Source organism: Talpa europaea, assembly GCF_964194135.1.
Source record: "Talpa europaea genome assembly, chromosome: 10".
NCBI classification, from domain to species: domain Eukaryota; kingdom Metazoa; phylum Chordata; class Mammalia; order Eulipotyphla; family Talpidae; genus Talpa; species Talpa europaea.
Genome location: NC_140077.1, coordinates 11831035 through 11851999, shown reverse-complemented (window position 1 = coordinate 11851999; position 20965 = coordinate 11831035). Strand labels below are relative to the sequence as shown.

The 20965-nt window shown below is 48.7% G+C and overlaps 1 protein-coding gene across 30 annotated transcripts in view; it reads left to right on the top strand.

Moving 5' to 3' along the window:
* TCF7L2 (transcription factor 7 like 2) overlaps positions 1-15731 on the top strand; it is a gene marked incomplete at its 3' end in the record, with an annotated part of 191869 nt that extends 176138 nt beyond the window's left edge. For 4 of the 30 annotated variants that reach the window (XM_084245741.1, XM_084245740.1, XM_084245725.1 and 1 more), the window contains 7 exons: positions 2231-2356; positions 3237-3396; positions 3753-3860; positions 7805-7853; positions 8433-8483; positions 9758-9830; positions 15308-15731. In XM_084245741.1, the coding sequence (XP_084101867.1) occupies positions 2231-2356; positions 3237-3396; positions 3753-3860; positions 7805-7853; positions 8433-8483; positions 9758-9830; positions 15308-15731 (991 nt within the window). Of the gene's footprint in view, positions 1-2215; positions 2357-3236; positions 3397-3752; positions 3861-7804; positions 7854-8432; positions 8484-9757; positions 9956-10468; positions 10645-15307 lie in introns of those variants that run through there. The other 26 variants (XM_084245728.1, XM_084245726.1, XM_084245720.1 and 23 more) reach the window with 15 other exon arrangements.
* Positions 15732-20965: the final 5234 nt, after the last annotated feature.

The following is a 20965-nucleotide window of genomic DNA, read 5'->3' as shown; positions in this document are numbered from 1 at the left end:
TAAGTGAAGGTATGCACACTGCCCCCAGGCCCCCCCCCCCACACACACACACACATGCACACACTCTCACTTCGGGTATATGAGCACGTTTGTAGGTATCTGCACGTGCAAATATTCTTCATGCCTGCACCCATAAATTTTCCCCACCCCTAATTGTACACAAATTGGGGTACCTCCCTGTACTGCTTGGTGTGTGCATGTGAGCATGTGCACACACTATTTTTAAATCTCTTTCCCTCTTTTCCTCTCCCTTCCTCTCTGTCTCTCCCCCTCTCTCGTATGATTGTACACATATTCTCATTCAACAGGAAGGGAACATATGTATTTGAAGAATGTCGAGCCTTTAAAATTCACAGTAAAAGCTGCCACTCCACCCACCACTTCACCCAGGGGCTTCCAAGAACACATGTTCTTAACTCATGTTTCCACCAAGGCCTTGGAGCAGTGGGAGGGAGTCTGGTGTGACTAGGAGCCCAGGTGCTACCCAAGGGCTTGATTTTCCTGTCTTCAGGGGGACTGGGTGTGTGTGTACGCATACGCTTTCTCATAGAATTTTGCTTTTCTTCCTTTTTTTTTGGGGGGGGGGGAGGGCAACCTGAAAGTGTGTTAATGATTCTTACTTAAAAAAATTATGTCCTTGTCACCAAACTTTGATTTGTAAAGGCTGTGGCAGCTGGGGTCACATTGGGATGGAGTTTCCAAGTCAAGTGTCTGCTGTGATTCTGCATTTCTTAGTGCTTTTCTCTGTTGAGCTGTACATATTCTATTATACTTGACCGTCCATCCACTTCTCAAATTAATATTTGCTCTGTTATTTTGTGGAATAAATGGAAATTACTCAACCCTCTGATTGGCCTTGTGAAGAAAAGCAGTGTCCTCTTGATAAGCCCTCATTAGCAACCCCAGTTCCCACCAGAACTGGCTTCCTGAAGAGCAGGTCAGCATTCCTGGGAGGGGGTGTGGTAGGGCTGTTGTGGTTTGGATTGAATACGAAGGCAGCAACCGCCAGGCCTGCTTTTCCCTTCACTCAGGTGAGCAGCATCCCATTGGCTCATCTGTATGACTTGTTGGAAGGAGCCAGGAGGCTGCCATCTTGTCTTCTGTGGGGGCTCTACCCTTTCAGCCTCATCCTGCCTCCCTCTGAAGTAGTGTGTCTTCTTAAGGAGAGGTGGCTCTCCTAATCCCGTGCAAATCACGATGACTCCAAGTATACCAGAAAATGAAAACTGTTCTTGGGATCCATTGTCAGTTTGCCTATGAGACAATGAGCATTTTGAAATTAGTGCTTTATGATCTGGCTGATTTGTGTGGTTGGGAAATGCTCGTCCAAGATTTCCAGGGAGCTTTAAAGAATTTTTCTAAAAATTTTCTAGGAGAGAAAACACCGCCTTTGTTTACTATTCTGACATTCGTTTAGAAGGATTTTCAACAAATAGACAACATACTAAGTAAAAGTCACTTAGGAATCCTAGAACTTTAGAATGGGGAAAGCATGTAAATTGGAATTCAAAGCTTCATGTGTGTCTGTGTGTGTATAAAATACAGGCTCCTACCCGGCCTCTTTCTATAAGGAAGATACAAACTCATTTAAAAGGTCCATGACTTATGATGTGAACCAGATAGGAAATGTTTGGATTGCCTCCATCGGTCCGCCTTACTCTCTCCCATTCCTGTCAAAACAATGGGGCACAGCAGCAAAAGGAAAATAAAAATTTTATGCACTCCATCAACAGAATGAGGCCTAATGAGGCCTGCACAGCATTGTAAAAAATGTGTGTATACTTCAACTGCATTAATATTTTATTTAGCTGTCAATATGCAACAAAAGATTTCACCTTTCAGTCTAGAGCTGATTAGGACTTAGGAAATTGTCTTCTTAGATGTCACTAATAATACCTCCAAAAACAAGGGAACGTGTGATTTCCAGCAGGTAGTCCAAGACTAGTGTTCTGCCCAGGTACATCCATTGAATTTGTCTTTTGCTAAAGATGTTAAAAATCATAATGTGTCATGTCAGTAGCAATCATGAAGGGGGAGACTGCCTTTAATGACATTATGAGAATGATTATGTTTAATTTATTGCTAATTAATGCTGACAGGTTTCATATGCCTTGAGTTGCTTTCATGTGAGTGTGATGCACTGTTTTGTTTTTTTTTTAATTGTGTGTACACATCCCTCCCCATTCATTCATTTTAATTCTGACGATTTACACAGCTTCCTGTCTTCCAGGTTTCCCCCTCACATGGTCCCACCACATCACACTCTCCACACGACCGGCATCCCTCACCCGGCCATCGTCACGCCGACCGTGAAGCAGGAATCCTCCCAGAGTGATGTGAGCTCCCTCCACAGCTCGTGAGTGTCACTCTTTGGGGGCTCTCTCCTTGGCCCTCAAACCTGGGGATGACCTGCCGTGTTTGACTGGAACCCCCTTGCCAGCGGGGGCTCTGGACCCTTGCAGAGAAGCAGACAGTGCACAGGGTGGAGTGAGTTCCGTGGAGGTGCCAGGGCGGGCGCTGGGAGTACATGCCAGGCTCTTTCTGTGTGTGCACAGCAGTCCTCCCTTCTCGGTGGTTTCTGCTCCCCACCATCAACCATGGTCTGAAAAGGTCCCAAATGAGAAGGTTCTCGGAGCGCGATAGAGACCACACTCACAGAGCTGTTTCCGGTCTCTTGTTACAGTCGTTCTGTTTTATTAGCGGTTGTTAATCTCTTACTGTACCTGATTTATAGACTCAGCTTTCTCTCGGGTAGGGATGTAGAGGAAAATGCATAGTAGGAGTAGGGTGGGGTGTCGCCTGCGGGTCCAGACCTCTTCTGGGGTCTTGGGATGTATTTCCCGTGGGTCAAAGGGGAAACTGTACTTGGGTGGGGATTTGCAACCAAGGGGATTTGACCCTGGGCCTCTGCTTGAACATTTGGGACTCTGTTATGGGGCCATGAGAGATGTCCACTGAGATGGAAGTGGCCAGGCGTGCTTGCCCCGTGGCTTGGGAAAGTCGTGCATTTGCACACTGGAGGAAGTGATGACAGAACCTCTCTTCTCCCCTCTATACACCCCTTCCCAGGCCACTTTTGTTCCAGCATCAGGGTGGAGAAGACTAGAAGTAGAAGCAGGCTTTGTGTGCAGAAATACTGGGTTTGGGAGTTCAGGCAGCAGGGACAAGGGCTCTGGAGGAAGTTGGGTCTTGTGATGGTTTATTGGGTCATGTCTGTCGGTTTTGTCTATACCCAGAAAACATCAGGACTCCAAAAAGGAAGAAGAGAAGAAGAAACCCCACATAAAGAAACCTCTTAACGCATTCATGTTGTATATGAAGGAAATGAGAGCGAAGGTCGTAGCCGAGTGCACGTTGAAAGAAAGCGCGGCCATCAACCAGATCCTTGGGAGAAGGGTAGGTGACCCCTCCTTGCAGAAGAGGGGAGAACGGGCCTGCACACAGTGGGAGGGCTGGCCCAGGGTCCCCAGTGCATGGGGAGGCCTTTCCCTTCGACCACATTCTGGCTGCTTCGGGGGCCTTGGTAGAGTCAGGCCCAGTGATTCCCTCTTTGGAGGAGTTTCGGGACAGCCTCGGTCAAGAGGGACACATGACCTTTCAGTCTTGGGTGACTCCTGCTCGTGCCAGCACCCCGCAGAGCCCTGCAGATGACACCATTCCTAATGGACTCACCCTAAAAAGCGACAGTGTCCACACCCAGCTACGGTGTGGCTTGTGACACTTTTGCATGCCTCTCCCCCATGTCCCCCCAGTGGCATGCGCTGTCCAGAGAAGAACAAGCAAAATACTACGAGCTGGCCCGGAAGGAGCGACAGCTTCACATGCAGCTGTACCCCGGCTGGTCCGCCCGGGATAACTATGTAAGTGGATAGCTTTGCTCCTTGGGTGTCCCTATGGATAGAAGGAAATTGAACTGCCGGCTTGAAGCAGGCCTCAAAGCCATTCAGTTCCCCCCACTTTGGGGACCTATAGCGTCTTGCCCAAACTGCAGAGGGTCTTTTCTAGGCCTCCAGTACGAGTCCATCAGCATGTGCTAGATCTTCAGGGAGGAGACTGGTGTCCTGGCTTGGGCCCTTTGGGGTCATTGGATCTGTCTACACCTTCATGCCACGTTTCCATCCAGGGCAGCCAACATATCCTGGCCTGTGTTCCTCATCCTTCTCAGCAGGGATGTGTGGGCGGCCTTTCAAGGGAATACCAGTCTGTAGGGGTAGACACAGAGTTTACTGCCTCACTGTGCCTCCAGCCGGGCTTTTACCCTTAGGAGTGAGAAACAAAACAATCATTCAATGCTGTGGTGCAAGAGAAGTTGAAAGCCAGGTTCATCCTGAGAGGTGCATGATGGGAATATCCCGGAGAGTGGCAGTCTTCCTTTGGCTGCCCGGGTGGAATGACTCAGACCCAGTGAGGTCCCAGGGGGCTGTGTGTTGTGATGTGTGTGTTCCTGGACTCTGCTGGCTCTAGGACTTTTGTTTTCATTGTCACAGTGGTTGTGGCTGCCCTGATGGCTCTTTTCTGCAGCCCGCCTCTCTCTCTGTAACCATTCCTTATTATTCTGCTCAGGTTCCAGATGGAAGAAATGTCTCTTGCTTGGCCTAGTACTTCACATGTGCTGATCGGTTTTATGCAGTGATTTTACCACCCACTCTTGGGTGGAAAAGCAAAACTTGTCTCGGTGCCACTAACAGGCCTCTCTTCCCACCTCCTGTCGGTGGCCAGGGGTCATGAGGGTCTCCTCCGTGATCAGTGCATCCTGACCTCACTCTCCCACGAATGTCATCGTGGTGGAGAAGCTCTTCGTGAATGTGGGTTGAGATCCAATCAGTCACTGCTGCCTGTGCACTTAGTGTGTACGTGGGATTGGGAGTTAAATCAGACACAGTTACTCTCTCTGAACTTAGCAGCCGCCAGGGAATCAGAAACGTCATATGGGTACGTGGGTCCTGAGCTCAGGTTGTTTCCTTCTTGCTCTGCGTAACTGTTGCACATTTTCCCTCCTTTTATTCTTATACCTTTCAACACAGGCAGGCGAGCTTCCTCTTGCCATGTGGCTGGGGGAGAATGTTGAACAGGCTGCTGGTTCCATTCCCATGGCTTCATCACTGCCCTCACCCTCTGCCTCTGGGTCCCACTGCCCTGAGCTGGCAGCGCTACACTCTTCCTCCTGGGAGTTGAAACAGGAATTAGCGCCAGTGCCTGTCAGGGGCACGTTTGCTCAGCTCAGGGCCCTGTCACTCACAGATGGGCACACACGGGGTCTTAACTGCTTGGGACCTTTCCATTTGTCCTCAGCATGTGTGCCGTGGGGAAGCCTTTCTTCTGGAGCTGAAAGGAAAAGGATGAGAAAGTGAACGCTCTCCCACAGGCTCGCTGCTCACCCCCCCACCCGCCCCCCTGACCTCGAGGTGGGGCTTTCCAGCAGCAGCGGGCTCTGCAGCCTCTGCGCGCGAAGCCACCTCATTTCAGGACAGCTGGTCTCCTGGTGTCGGGTCAGAAGTGCTTAGAGTTCATCTCCGGCTTTCCCTGCTAGAGACCCACTTCTTTGAGCAACCTAGAGTGGTACCACCGAGAGGAATCCAGCTGCCCTGTAGATACCATCTCCCCTGTAGACACTGTGGGTCATAATAGGACCTGCATGTCCAGCTGTGCAGGGTGTGCACTGCTCAACTCTGGGATGTGTCGGTGACTCTGGGGTCTGTGGGCCTGGGCCCCCTTGACTTGTGCAGGGGAAACCTCCACAAGGGTACAGGCTGGCTTTGTGAAGCTTTGTGATGGGCTGCGGTTTGCTTGCTGGGAGGTCAGTCAGGCATTGTTGGCCGAGGTCTATTACGAAGCGATTCCTAGGTTTCAGAGGGCCCAGGAGGCGCTTGAAATGACATCATCTCGGTTTCACATTTGGAAGAGATTTGTTATCATAGGGGACCCTGATAAGACTTGAAGGAATGTTTGGATGTGAAGCTGGATTTGGGGGATGGGGCAGGGGTAGAGGATGTTTCTCTCTTGTAAGGACACTTTGCGATTCCTATCATTGTGGCTCATTACACATGGGTTTGAAAAGACATACACTCTTTCTCTCTCTCTCTCTCTCTCTCTCCCCCTAGTCCCTTCTCCACTTGCTGCTTCTCCACTCTCCCCCTTCTAGATTAAGTAAAAGATAAATCATCATCAGCCATTCTCTCGTCTGAGTTCCCCCCTCACTGTTGTGTATTTGGCCTTTTCTTTATTGGTCACTTCTAAAGAGATAATGAAACAACCACCTCCCTTCATGTGTCTCTCTCTTCACTCAGTAGTTTTTATTAAGTTTATTCCTGTCCTCTTCCAGTTAAAACACAGCCTGTCCTCTGGAAGCCTTCAGTCTAAATGGTAATTCCTTAGGCACGAACATCTGAAGATCAGAAAGTCCAGAACTGGCAGCTGCCCACAGGTGGCAGGATTTTCAACTGCCTCTCCCAATAGCGTGCAGGAGGTTGGAAGCCGGCGAGCCCCGTGTTGAAGGACGAGCAGTACTTGTGTGCGTGGCTGCCGAAGTCGTCTGAAGTTGAAGTGTTTCTATGCCCAGTTGTTGTTTTCGCTTCAGGCTCCTAAATGCACTGCAATGAGACCCTCCTGCCCGTTGCAAGATGGCGGTTGGCTCCCAGCTCCTTGTGTGGGGACACTGGTGTGAGGAAAGGGGTGCTGAGGCTCAGGAGAGGCACATGAGCTCATCCTTCCTTTATCATTGTGTGTTAGGGAACAAAATGCTTCAAAGAGAAACACGGAACTGGAGGCCAAGATAAATTGCCCAATGGGTAGGGACCCCAAGATCTGAGAGAAAAGAGGTGTCTTCTGTGAATTGGTTGGCTCTCAGTGCTTGACTGGGACATCTGTGGCATCCCTGCCTGTGGGTCCCCAAGCTTTCTACTGGGTCGGGGGTGTGGAATGAGGCCACCACCTCCACGGGTTCTGCCCCAGCCACGTCCTGGCTGTCGCCACAGCATGAGCAGGCCCTTGAGCCAGCCCGGAGGGTCAGTTTCAGGAGAATGTGAAAGGCACGTGCAGGTGCAGTTAGTTCATTCATCACCCTCCTGCTCAGGGGACACGTCACCCCAAGCTCTGCATTCTCTGTGGTCTCAGGGAAGTCAGATCACTTTTCTCTGTGCCTCAGTTTCATACCTGTGAAATTGGAGTGGTGATCATGTTGTGTGAGATTGTGTGAGGATGGGAGTGAAAATTCACAGCACACTTAGAATCACGCCTGGCACGTGGCTTGTGCTCCATGAATGTCAGCTCTTGTGCAGCATCTGCCATACTGCTGTGGAGCACAGAGAGAATGTGCCTTCCTTGGTGGATGTTCCCTCGTTTTAAAAAGAGGTCAGATGATTTCTGGTTCCGTTGCCTGCCCCTCTCTTTTTAACCTCTTTCCCTCTTTTGAAAACAGGGTCCAGGCTGCAGGGAGAGATTCACTGAGGGGAAGGCAGCCAAGGTGCCCTATGGCCCCTCTACCCCTCCCTGGAACTGCCTCATTTTTTATGCCTTTAGCACAGAGCTCGCCCTCCTCCCTTTTATGGAGTCAGATGCTCTGGGTGAGAGGATCACATAGGTGCGAAGGACAGGAGGTCTTGTCTTGCACCCTCACCCCCCACCCCCATCCTGTCTCTCCAGTTGTTTGGACGGAGTGGGGGTTGGGGGGATTGAAAGGACTCCAGGAGCCTGTGGATGGAGACAGCAGCCAGCTCCTCCTCCCTCCTGCTTCCCAGGTGAGCCCAGAAGTCCTGCTCCCATCTGTGTCTTAAAATAATTCCCTGTGTTTCATCTGTTCACCTAGGGGAAGAAGAAGAAGAGGAAAAGGGACAAGCAGCCGGGAGAGACCAATGGTAAGTTAGAATAATGAGGATGGAGGAAGGAGCGGTGCTCTGAGGACCACTCTCTTATGTTAGGCTTCTATCTGGGGGAGGCAGGAGAAATTCAAGGCCAGGACATTGTGGGGGAACCCATCTTAGCCAGCCTTTTTGTTTATGCATTTTAATTAATTGCTTCATGACTGCCCTTTTAAAGCTAGTAACATTCATTGTTGCATGAAAAGCACATTGTAATTCTAGTGGAATGTGTTTTTAAATAACTGCAGAGCCTGTAAGTGGAGAGGGTAGGCATGCCTATGCCGGATTATACAGTCTGCTTATTTTGTATGTGTCTGAGTAGGGATGAGGAGGGGGCTAGGGGAGCAGGAGGGGTGTGTGTGAGTGTTTGATATTAACTGGGCTGTTCCTGAATGTTCTGATGCATGCCTTTACAGTGGTAAATTGCACCCAATTTAAATTAAGGAGGTTTGTCATTCTTTAGAAGAAATTAGAAATACTGCATAGGCAATCTCAGCGGTCCCTTGGAGAAAGCCAGGCTTTTACAAACAACAACAACATTTTGAAGGCTTTGTATAATTTGTTCTTTTTTTTCAGAACACAGCGAATGTTTCCTAAATCCTTGCCTTTCACTTCCTCCGATTACAGGTGCTAATGTCATTTTGAGTCATTAAAATAGTTGATAAACTGTTTTTTAATTTTTCTTGCCATTATAGTTCTATTAACATTAAACACGTATGACATTTGAACATTCTTTAAAATGACCATCTACACGGTTTCGTATGTCTTGGTAGATTTTTTTTTTTTCAGTTGCTTTTGTTGTTTTTTTTTTTTTTTTAATTTAATTTAACTTCTGCTTTGTTTATTGATTTATTTTTCCCATAACAGTTGTTTAAGCAGTCATGACAGTGACTTAGAGTTGAACTAACTGTGCAAATTGAATATGCAGTATTTCTTTAAAAGAGACTGGTTACAAAACAAAAAAAAAAGACCACCAAAATGGAAGGAATTCAGTAATAAACCTCCTTAATCTAATGGCATTTTTTTCATTGCTCCCACTAAGTTTTCTCACGCAAGCATGCATCCCGCAGTATGATTATTTTTTCCTTTGCTTTTTTTTATTTTAGTTTTTTTTCTTCCTTTTGCTTTTTCTGCTCATAATTTGCAAATCCACCCGCATTTTACTGGCATTTTACTGACTGTACCTGCTTAAATGCTGCTGTGAGCGTCTCACTAACTCTTAACAGCTCATTCACACAGCCTGTTTATCTTTATCTGTTCCTCTCTTGATATTAATGAAAATAGATAAAAAAAGACCAGATGAACATTCCAAAAGCTGCAATATCCCAGTCCCACCACCCTTTTCTTTCTTTATTTCTTTCTGTTTTGTTTCATTTTGTTCTGTTTTATTTGTAGTTTTTTTTTCTTTTTTAAACTGTTATACTCTGAGAAGAAAAAAGCATGTTACAAACTTAATTCCCTCCTTCGCTTTATTTTCTTCTTTTAAGAAAAACCAATTGAGAAAAAAAGAAAAAAAGGAATGCAGAACCAAAAGAGGAAAAACACGATTTCTAAAAGTTCATTCTTCAGTATCTAACTTCCTTTTATCAGCTCAAACTGAATCTGAGAGACAGTCCTTAAAGAAGGGATACTGCAGCTTTATTTGCATCAGCTAATTTCACCAGTTGATTAAGAATGTGATCTTTACCTTCTTTTTTTTTTAATTAAAGAAAGTTAAAAATCGAAAGTCAATATTTTGTAATTAGTAACCAGGTCATTGATTTATTCCCTTTTTTATTTTTATTTTTTTCTTATTTGTATCTTTCTCTTCCCCCTCCCTCTCTCCTCTCTCTTCTCTTCTCTCTCTCTCTCTCTCTCCCATGTCCTCCTCCTCTGCTCGCTTCTTTCTTGAACTCATTCAGACCTGAGCGCTCCTAAGAAATGCCGAGCGCGCTTTGGCCTTGATCAACAGAATAACTGGTGCGGCCCTTGCAGGTGTGTATAGATTCCCAGATTCGCTGTGCTGGTTTGCAGCTGGTCTATTCGGTCCTTCCCCCTTCTCTGGCCTGTTGCTTTGTAGCTCTGTGTGTGGATCTTAGAGGAGACTCAAGGGCGTGGGACACTGCCAAGTGTGATGGGCTCTGTGAGGGTGTGCTTGTTCTCCCTGCTGCTGCTAGCCAAAATGCCACTGTAAAACAGCATCATTTGTGCCTCCTCGGGTCAGCGACAGCAAACCCCAGCGCGCCCCCTCCCAGGGAACGTGCCCTGCCAGCCCCCTTCCTCATGACCGCCCAGGATGGGGCTCAGTGACATCCATCGTCATCCTGGCCTAGGTAGAAGCAAGTGACGTCACCTTCTCCCCTCCTCCCTTCTCTCTCTTTTTATTTATTTTTCCTTGTTGTTTTATGGTTTCTGGTTGTTGTTTTTATTTTATTTTATTTTTTTGTGTTTATCGTTTTATTTTATTTTTCTTTTGACTCATAGAAGTCATTTTCTTTCACGTCCTTGGTGAGGGAAGACAAGTAGAACCCAGGTGCTAGAGAAGACAAGTCAGCGGTAGCTGAGATTTCACAACCGACTAAGCACCACCCACCATTGCCTTGTATTTTTTTGTGTTTACCTTATGCTAACAGATGCAAATACTCCAAAGAAGTGTCGGGCACTGTTCGGGCTTGACCGACAGACTTTATGGTGCAAACCGTGCAGGTATATTACCACTTGGAGGCCTTTGGGAAAATCAAAGCGTTCTGTCCTTCTGGTACCTTAGAGTGTCGATGTATTTCGACCTCGTTCCCATCTCCTTCCTTGCTGGCATCAATGACTAATGATCCTCAATCTTCAAAATTTCTTTGCTAATTTAATGCCGTGTCCACCCCCCACCCTGCCCCCCACTTTCTCTTTCTGTCTTTCCCATCCCCAGCCCCTGCTCTTACAAATAGCACGTCCCTGGTGGTAGGACTGAGACCACAACTGTAACAGACCCAGACCGGGACGGGCACTTAGCCTGTGGCTTTGAAAGCCAGCACCCAGGAACGGGCCCGCCCGGGGCGCGCACACTGAGCGTAGAGACCCACCGACTCCAAAGGTTTGGATGAGCTCGAACTTGCCAGTAGTAGCATCCCCTTGCACTTGGAGCCCAGACACTTTGGAGCAGTGCTCCGGGGCAGGCTTTTTTTGGTTTTGTTTCGTTTCGTTTCGTTTCGTTTTATGTTTAAAAACCTCATGTCTCTGTACAGAGGAGCTTGGGTAGCTGACATTGTTTTACAGTGCTGAAAAGAAGCGTGGCATTGAACGGCAGGCACCAGCTGAAGGGCCGCATGCAGCGAGTCCTGCAGCCACAGACCGCAATGCTGCGGGCCTGCCGGAGGAAAACAGTTTATCCACTTAGAGAGCAAGAAAGAGCGCTGGTTCCCTAATCATCAGAGGAGCCCATATTAAATGCCCATGTCCCACCCGCAGGTTCCCGTCCAGCCTGTAATTTCAGGGAAGGTGTAGGTACTTCCTTCTTGGTGGAGGGCTACCCACTCGTTCCTGTCTCGCTTCCTTTACTTTAATGACCACCTTTGGTTAAATTTGTTGTTTCTTTGTTCTGATACAAGCAGTCTTTGAATTTGGAATATTATGATGGTAGGTATCGCAACACCCCGACACGCCTCCCTGTTTGTAGTGCCTCCCTTGTCACGTGTCCCTCTCCGCCATGCCTCCGCCATGTGTTCCGTGTTTAGACGTTAGCTCAGATGTCCATCCCATCACGTGCATGCCCACGAGTCTCCTGTGTCTCTCCCCTCTCCCTGACGCCTTACGAGAGATCGAAGCAGTGCCTCGTATTGACCAGACCTTGAGGGGAGAGAGGCTCCAGAGCCTTTATGGAGAGGGAACTCTACCCGTGGCCCACTGCCCCCCCCCCCAGTAGGGATTCAGGGCCTTGGGGGAACACCCAGCAGGAGAGAGGGTGAGATGGCCGTGTTTACGGAGGAGACAGGCGCGCCGTCTACACGGTCCCAGGTGGCCGATGAGCAGCAGGGGAGTCTCACAAGGAAGCTGCGGGAGAGTGTTAGGTTTTTTTATTAGAGCTCGCCAGGAAGACGGGCTGTTTGCCCTTTCTCAGCTGTGCCCTTGTGTCAGAACGTCAGCTGTGCCGAGTCCCATCCGAGACCCCTGCCTTAGGAGAGGACCAGCCCATCCCGGGGCCACACCCAAGGGAGGTTTTGTCACCGTCTGCGGGAACATGTGGCTGGCGCACCCTGTGGAACGGTGCATGGCCTGGTTGCTTTATTTGATTTGTGAGGGGCAAGTGGTGGTTCATGAATCCCTCTTGTTTCAGGAAGCAGTTGCTACAAGTTAGACTTGGCCTTTTTTCCCTGACGGTCATGGACCCAAACAGACATCCCTTCTCAGCCAGGGCCCTCACTCACTGAAAGCCCAGGTCTTCCTCAGACCAGACTTCTCATGACAGCACCCCCTCCCCAAAATCCCCAAATAATCAAACAAAACCCCAGCCCTTTGTAACTGCTTCATATTTCAGCGGCGTGGTTTTCAAATGTGCAGCTTTGGGGGGGCCCCTCTTGCCATTTTCCTGAGTGCTTCTAGGTTCCCCATCAGTCACCACTGGGACTTAGTACATTTTCCTTCTACCCATAAACCTTTAAGCAGATGCACTTCTGCTCTTTTTAAGGGTGTGATTCCAAAAGAGGGTCAGGAAGAACCCTTTGTCTCAGAATAAATCCATAAGAAGCTAAAAGTGAATTTTTAAGCGGCCAGCCGCTGGTGGAGACGGAGGGTAGCTGGGTGGGGAAGAACAGGAGCGGGGGTTTTGTCCCATTTTCCTTCAGCTTTTCCTCTTAACTTTGCCAGGATCTGGCTTGATGCTAAATCAATAGGACAAAATAGATTTAAAAGAAAAAGAAAAGCAGTCGCAAAACGAGGCATTTCCTGGCCTGTCGGAAAAACGCGCAGGTGCTCTGGCTGCCTGTGGCTCAGCCACTGGTCCGAAAGGAGCGCGGCGCTGTCATCCCCAGCCAGCATGTCCCGTGTCACCCTGCCCCACTTGCGCCCCATGATGTGGTCCCGAGCGGGGGGCGGGGGGAGGGGAGAGAACACCAGACCTGCACCTAGCCGATCAGGCCTCCTCGCTTGCTGCTCAGGGTTTCTAATTTTATTTGACATTTGAGGACATTTTAACAAGATTCTGTTTTGAGCCCACCAAGTTGCTGTCCCGTCTTCTCACTCTGCCCTAATATAGCATGGAATGCTGCTTGACGTCATACCCCTGTTCCCCTTTCTCCCTCCCTGCCTTTCCTCTGCTCTCTCTCATTTTCCCCTGTTGCTTTCTCGGTTTTGCTTATGCCCCATCTCATGCCTACCCTCTACTTTCTCCCATTTTTAAAATGCATGGACATCTTAGTTTTTGGAGCATGTTTTGATCTGCAGGCTAAGGTGGTTTAAAACTCTGAGAGGCTTAATTACTTATCTTGGGTTTCTGGGACGGGAGCAGAACCCACCATCTATCCCAGAGGAGAAAAAGTAACCTTCTCTAACAGAGGTTGGGGGGAGACTGCCCTTGCTCCCCTGAGTTCCTTCCCACCCAGAGGGGTGGTGGATAGCCCTGAGGTTCCTGAGGTCAGCAGCCCAAGGGGTCTCAGCCTCTGGGAGGAAGGGAAGACCTAGCATGTTCCCTCCCCACCTCCCTGCCTCCCTTTCCTCCGCCATCTTGCTGAGTCCACACCTTACGCACTGAGGGCCATGATCAGACAGCTCTGGGGCTCAGACCCAAGGAGGAACTAGCACACCCCTTCCTTTCAAAGGACAGGGACATCTGACGGGGGTTGCCTTCAACCAGGCAGCATCTTGGTTGCTTTCCAGGGGTGGAAAGTCAGCCGGCGCTTGCGCCCTGGTCTTCAGATGGAGAACCGGCCGCTGCTCTGATGATATCCTAGCGATCCTTAGATGAGCACGTCCCCTGTTTCTGCATGATTTTTACGCACGAGTGGCGTGATCCCCAGGATCACCTTCCCTACCAAATACTGTCCAACCAGACTGAGACTACTAGTAAGTAGGAGAAGCTTTGAGGGTCACACGCTCAATTTCTTGAAGTGACATCCCCGGCCTTTGATGCTAAACAAGAGAGGCTCTGGAATTCGCATTCCTATTTCTTACATAAACGGGTATGGAGAGGGCAAGATTCTGGTTTTGGTGCAGGGTCAAAATCAGTCTTTCTGGGTTACACACCGATCACCACAGTCCAGCCCCCCCCCCCCCCCCCCGAAGGTCCACGCCGCGATCCCCCAACTTCTTCTTTGTCGTCACTTCTTGTGACACGCTGCACCCCCATCCACTGCCCTCGGCAAACTGACAAGGGCGGGAGGCCCCTCCCTCCCTCCCACCCTCCCGGTCTCTCCTGCCAGCCTTTTGGGATGGGGGAGGGGAAGACCCCAAGTCTTGGAAAAAAAAATTCAAGTTTGAATCATAATTTAATCCACAACCTGCAGGCCATACAACCAGTTATTCTCGTTCCTTTGGGTCATTTTCTGTTTTTCTTATTCTTCCCCTTCCCTCATCTTTGTTTATCCTCTTCTACCTGTTTTTGGTGGTTTTTTGTTTTTTTATTTTTTTACTTTGTTGTTTTTGTTTTGGTTTCTTTTTTTGTTTTGTTTTGTTTTGTTTTTGTTTGTTTCTTTTGTTTTATTTTTGTTTCTCCCCTCCTTTCACCTGACTCTGACCTCTCTTGATTTGGTGTGGTTCTTAACAGACAAGCCTGAAAGTTCTCTGGGTGTGGGCAGCCTGGTGGAGGGTGGAGGTGGTGGTGGTGGTGGTGGTGTTGGTGGTGGTGGTGGTGGTGGTGGTGGTGGGTTGAGACCTCCAGCCTCTTTGCTAGCACTGCCTTCAGCTCTGTGGGCTCAACAACCAGCATTTTTGAGTTTCATGTTGATTTGAGGCGCCTGGGGAAGGGGCTCTGCCTTTCTCTTTTAAACACACAAACACACCCCCATGCACACACACCCCCCATGCACACACACACCCATGCACACACACACCTCTATGCACACACACCCCCCATGCACATACATGCTCTCTCCATTGGGGTGGGAGTGGTGGGACTGGCGGTGGCGAGGGCGGCTTATGATGGGGGAGGAGGGAATGTCGAGAAGCCCCAACAGAGAGAATCAGGTTGTCGCTTCCATTTGGACACAGCCTCTTTCTGGCCATCGGGTGCCACCATCTCCCCGCGGCTAGAGGCAGGGGGCTGGGCCCTTGGCGCTGAGTGGGGCAGGGGCAGCAGGTAGGTTAGGGAGTTCTCTTAAGTGCCCTGGTCGCCGGAGTTAAAGTGAGGTGGCACCCGGCCTCTCCTACTTGGCCCCCTGGCCCTGGGCGCGCCACCCGCCAGGGGCACCCAGGGCTCTGAGCGTGGGGTAACTGTCTCCCCTGGCCTCTCTGCCCTGTACTCATCGAGAACTCTCTCCCCCTGTTTCTAGGCGAAAAAAAAAGTGCGTTCGCTACATACAAGGTGAAGGCAGCTGCCTCAGTCCACCCTCTTCAGATGGAAGCTTACTAGACTCGCCTCCTCCCTCCCCACACCTGCTAGGCTCCCCTCCCCAGGACGCCAAGGCGCAGACTGAGCAGACCCAGCCTCTCTCGCTGTCCCTGAAGCCCGACCCCCTGGCCCACCTCTCCATGATGCCCCCGCCGCCCGCCCTCCTGCTGGCCGAGGCCGCCCACGGCAAGGCCCCCGCGCTCTGTCCCAACGGGGCCCTGGACCTGCCGCCCGCCGCCCTGCAGCCCGCCCTGCTGCCCGCGCCCGCCCTGGCGCAGGCCTCCACCTCTGCCCTGCACCCCCATGGCGCCCTGGCTGCGCCCCAGCCGCAACCGCTCTCCCTCGTCACCAAGTCTTTAGAATAGCTGTAGCTTCCTCGGCCCTGGTCGGTTCGTGTGGTGTTCTTTGCAGTCGTCTCTTCGTTCTTGCTTTGCTTTACTTTCCCTCCCTCGGAAGGGTTTTGTTTTGTACTCTGATTTTGTGCCACGTGGCTACATGAGTTGATGTTTATCGAGTTCATTGGTCAATATTTGACCCATTCTTATTTCACTTTCTCCTTTTAAATATGTAGATGAGAGAAAAACCTCATGATTCTACCAAAATTTTTATCAACAGCTGTTTAAAGTCTTTGTAGCGTTTAAAAAAAATATATATATATATACATAACTGTTATGTAGTTCGGATAGCTTAGTTTTAAAAGACTGATTAAAAAACAAAAAGGAAAAAAAAAAAGAAGCGATTTTGAAGCAGCCCTCCAGAAGGAGTTGGTTCTGTATTATTTGTATTAAATACGAGCTTGCGAACCAATCATTTTACATCTGGTTTTTAAACCCCAAGGGCACGATGGATGCAGTGCCATGACCTTTTCTTTTCTTCTGTGTGAAACAACTTTTATTGTGATGTTACTTGTTATTGTTTAAATGTACAGAAACAAAGGGTTAAAATGTGTTAATATACCTTGTTCCATGGTGTTGTTCTTTTGGGGGGAGGGGATGCTACTCAACAATTAATGGAATCACAACGCTGTTGGACCAGTAGTATTTATTGCTTTAGAGATTGCTCGTCGTGCCTGTACGTTGTCCCTTTTAAAATATGTTTTCCTTTTTCTTGAAACTGTATAAAAGTTTTTTTCCCCCCTTAGCATAAGCATCTTATATATAACAACTCATTTGTACAAGGTTTTTAAGTTTATATATAAAATGTGTATATATATTTTTGTTTCCCTTTTGACTTTTTTTTTTTTTTTTTTTTTGCTGTATGAAACCCAGATACCGCCAAATGGACATTAATAGTTGCATTAAAGGATCAGTAGCATTAACAAAAGTTGCTTTAAAAGCCATTATGTAAAACAAGACTTGAAAATTAGTGAGGGGACTTTAGTGAGGCTGAGCAGCGGTGGAAACCACCCTAGTTTCCCGTGTGAGCTCGAAGTCGAACGCCCTGCACCCTTAGGACACGGACTGACTATGTGCAAAACTTTATGTGCCAAAATTCTCAGTGACTTTAGCTTTCTCCCTCTTTTTGATGCTGTAATTTTTGTTCATCATGTTTTGCTGTGATGTTACATAGTTAGATTTGTATGTAGTTTTAATGTCACCTATAACAAGATGTGTTTGGTAGCAGATTGTCCAGAAAGCATTTTAAATGAAGAGGTATAAACCCTTAAGGGCCAAAATTCTGTATATTAGATTACACTTAAAGGAAAACCAGCTGCCGCTTTTATGTACATGTATTACATACAAGTAGGTAGCAAACTTTAAAAATAAAAAAAACCTAGGCATGTTGATGTTGCAAAATGCTGTATAAAGCTGAAACCTGTTCATTCAGTGCCATTGTAGTTGACATGAAGCGATTGTAAAACTGTCTCCAATTTTTCTCTGGTTTATTAAAATGCTAACTATAACATTTTTTGTGAATACTTTGAATGTTTCCTAACAGTTGTGATGTTACTGTTCCGTTTTATGCTCTTATTCCAATTTCATTTTTAATGGTTTGGAAGCCATTTTTGTAATGAATAAATGTTCATGCTGTACAGTATCTGTAGCATGCCGTTCTGGATTAATAAAAGCAACTTAGTATGTGCAGATAAAGACTGGTCACTTGTTTCTGTGATTGGGATTTTCCCTCCGGGGGAAAAGGATCTGCCGCATCAAGAGAAGCATATTCTGGAGCATGGTTGGTATAGGTGGGAGGTGGTGACTTGGTTACCAAAAAGTGGTCGTGAACTGTTTGGGGGCCGGGCGGGGGGATTACTTTCTTTCTCTTTCGTTTTTATTGTCCATGTGGCAGGGCTTGGGTGCCTGAAAGTAAGCACAATTTCAGAGCAGGTGTCACTCTGGCCACAGAATGGTCCCTCTAGTAGATGTTATCATCCCTCCCAGGACCAAGCATAAAGGATTTAATTCCAGTTAATGAGACTAAGTTCACCAGGGATGGCGTTAACCACGTTGTTCTACTGTTTCCGGATTATCAATGTGAAAGTATCTTGGCTTCTTCCCGAGAGTTGCACCTAGGGAGAGATGCCAGGGTGCTGAATTGAAACCCCTTCTGTAGCAGTGAGTGGTGGTTGAGCAAGAAAACTTTTGGAAAATCAGATCCAGCTGATTCACTTGAGATTTGTATGAAGGAGTCTTGCCGTTTGGGGGACCTAAGTCTCTCAGCTGTGCTCTGGCCAGGGCTCAAGTTCATCAACCCCTGCCATCTCCCCGACCCCCAGCTCTACGCTGAGATAAAGATCTTCCCAAGGTTTCCACTGGAATTCATTTCTCACGCTGGCCAGGAGGCCTGGATGGATGCGTGTTCCATTTATCCAGGACCATTGTACCTTCAAAGGGCGTGATTTGAATGGGCCTGGGAGCTGCTCTTGTTGCTGTTTTGTTCCTTGAGGTCACCGCGGTGTTGTCATCAAGGACCGCAACACCTCGGCAGCTCTGCTTTGCTCCAGCTAGTTTTTGTTCTATAAAATCTTCAGTATTTTGCTTTTGCTTTGCTTTGTGTTCCCGGGGAGGAGTGTTTCTGGTTGTCCTTCCCCATTTTACCTTACACGCTGGGCCCAGAGTGACCTTTAAAAACACAAATGAGGGCCTCCCCGGTGGTGCAGCGGTTGAGCGCTGGGTTGCAAAGCTGCCCGCGGCCTCTGCGGCGCCGGTTCGATCCCCGGCTGCTCCCCGGCCACCGGAGGAGGGTCCCGCATGGCGCGCAGACCTCTCCTGCCGCCCGCTGCTCCCCTCAGCAGTGTACTTGGGTCCTTCTGCCTGCTCTGCTCCCCGCTCTGGCTCTGGTGAATTCTCTCACCCTCCCGCGCTTCTGACTGTACCCAGTGCTTGTATAAATAAATAAATAAATAAATAAATAAATAAATCTTTAAAAAAAAATAAAAACACAAATGAGAGCGTGGCAGGCCAGCCATGTGTGTTTTCTCCTTGCATCCGAACGTGGCCACCTGAGGTCGATATTTTTTATTCTTCCCCTCCACCCTCTGCTTTATTTTCTAAAACCGTCTTGTCCAGGGCCCCACGCCATGTAGGTTGGTGGAACAGCAGTTTAAATTTACACCTGACTCCAAACCCACACTTAACACCAAGGTCGCCTCCTCAATTATAAAGATGGTCTTCTCCAGCCATAGGGACTCTCTGAAGAGTTTCCTTCTTGGCTCTTCCCTCTTTCTCTGTCCTGTGAGTTCACTCACTCACACACTCGTCTCCCCTCTAGCCCTATTAGATGTGAGCTTCATAAAAGCTTTTTCCTCTTTGACTTTTAGACACGGGCTTGCCCTCTGCTTGCGGGCGGCAGGAGAGGTCTGCGTGCCATGTGGGATCCTCCTCCGGTGGCCGGAGAGCAGCCGGGGATCAAACCAGTGCCGCAGAGGCTGCAGGCAGCTTCGCAACCCAGCGCTCAACCGCTGCACCCCCGGGGAGGCCCTGGAAGGTTCTTTCTGCTCGTGCAACCTCACTCTCCACTTCCTGACTGGATGATCCCTCCTCACCCTTCAGGTCTCAGCACAGACATGGGTGTAGACAAGCATATTGGCTCCCCCCAGTGTGTTCTCCAGCCTCTTGTCTTTCCTGCCCCCGCAACTCTCTCATCCACCATCGTGTCCGTGGATGAGGGGTAGTGGACCGGTGTCCATCCACTAGGCTCTTTCTTGGCCTTAGCACCATTGACGTTGTGAGCTGGCTCATTCCTTGTTGTGGGGCTGCCCTGTGCATTGTAGGATGTTAGCATTCCTGGCCTCTACCCGCTAGATGCCAGCACCCACCATCCCTACCAGTCATGACCACCAGCCATGTCTCTAGACAGTGCCAGATGTTTGCTGGTGGGAGGGGAGGCCAAAGTCACTTCCCGTTGAGAACTGTTGCTCTCCAGAGCTCGCCAAGAGCACAGGTCTGTGTATTTAGGGTTCAGTGCCTGGTACATAGAGGTTGTGCCAGGTTCATTTACTGAAAGAAGGAAAGAATGTGTTGGCCAACTTGGTACCTGTGTTTCAGGAAATAGGAGGATGGAAACTTCCCATATTGCTTCCAGATTTTGTGCTCGCAGAACTTCCAAAGTGCCAGTTGCTTCCTCCGTCCTTTCAGTCATGCTGGAATGTAACTCTGAACCCCGTTACAAAGACAAAAAAACCCAACCAACCAACCAACCAAAACACCCTAGTGGAGGACTCCTTTTCCCGGAGTTTATCTTATTTTCAACAGCCCAGATCCAGTCTCTTGGATGCTGAGACCAAATCGTTGCCCTTCTACGCTTCTATCCACGTGTTTGCTTCCTTTTCTACCTCAAGAGTTTTTTTTCCAAGCTGGGCATCTTATAATTTCATCCATGAAAAACGGATCTGTGAATATTCTTAGTAAGATGCTGCGAGCTAACAGGACTCCCCACCTCTGAGCCTCTTCCCTCCTGACCTCCGGCGAGACCCAGCCATGAAGTGTGCATATTAGGGGCGTGTTTTCATCTCCTGCAGCTGTGTCGCAACCAGTTTGGCTTAGCAACAGCCATCACGGCTCCAGAGTCCAGAAATCTGGAACGCAGGTGTCTGCAGGTCATGCTCCCTCCAGAGGCTCCGGGGCTTCATCCTATGTGCCTCTTCTAGCTTCGGGGGGCTGCCCGCAGTTCCCCCAGTCCCTTGACTTGCAGTCACATCTCTCAGATCTCCACCTCCTTCTCCCCATTGTTGCCTCCTCTGCCTGTCTCTTGTAAGGATATCTGTGCTTGTATTTTAGGGTCCACCAAGATAAGCCACTACTTTTTGGATCCTTAATTACATCTTTTTCCATATAAAATAATGCTCACGGGTTCTAGGATTAGGACATAGACATAGATTTTAGGGGGTACCATTCAGTAAGATATGTGCCATTTCTGGGACAATCACAGAACATGAGCACAGAACCCTCCAGAATGGGCAGCTGTTCCACTTTTGGCGGTGGTTTTCATCATTTTCCACATCAGATATTTTGACAACGTGGATGCATATATTCTCAGAAGGGCCTTTCATCCAGGATTTGAAGAGAAGATGCCCTGACGCTGCAGCAGAATGCACCTGAGCTTGGAGAACCCCCATCTGCCCGCCTCCTCATTGCTGTCCTTGGGTGATCGCTGGATC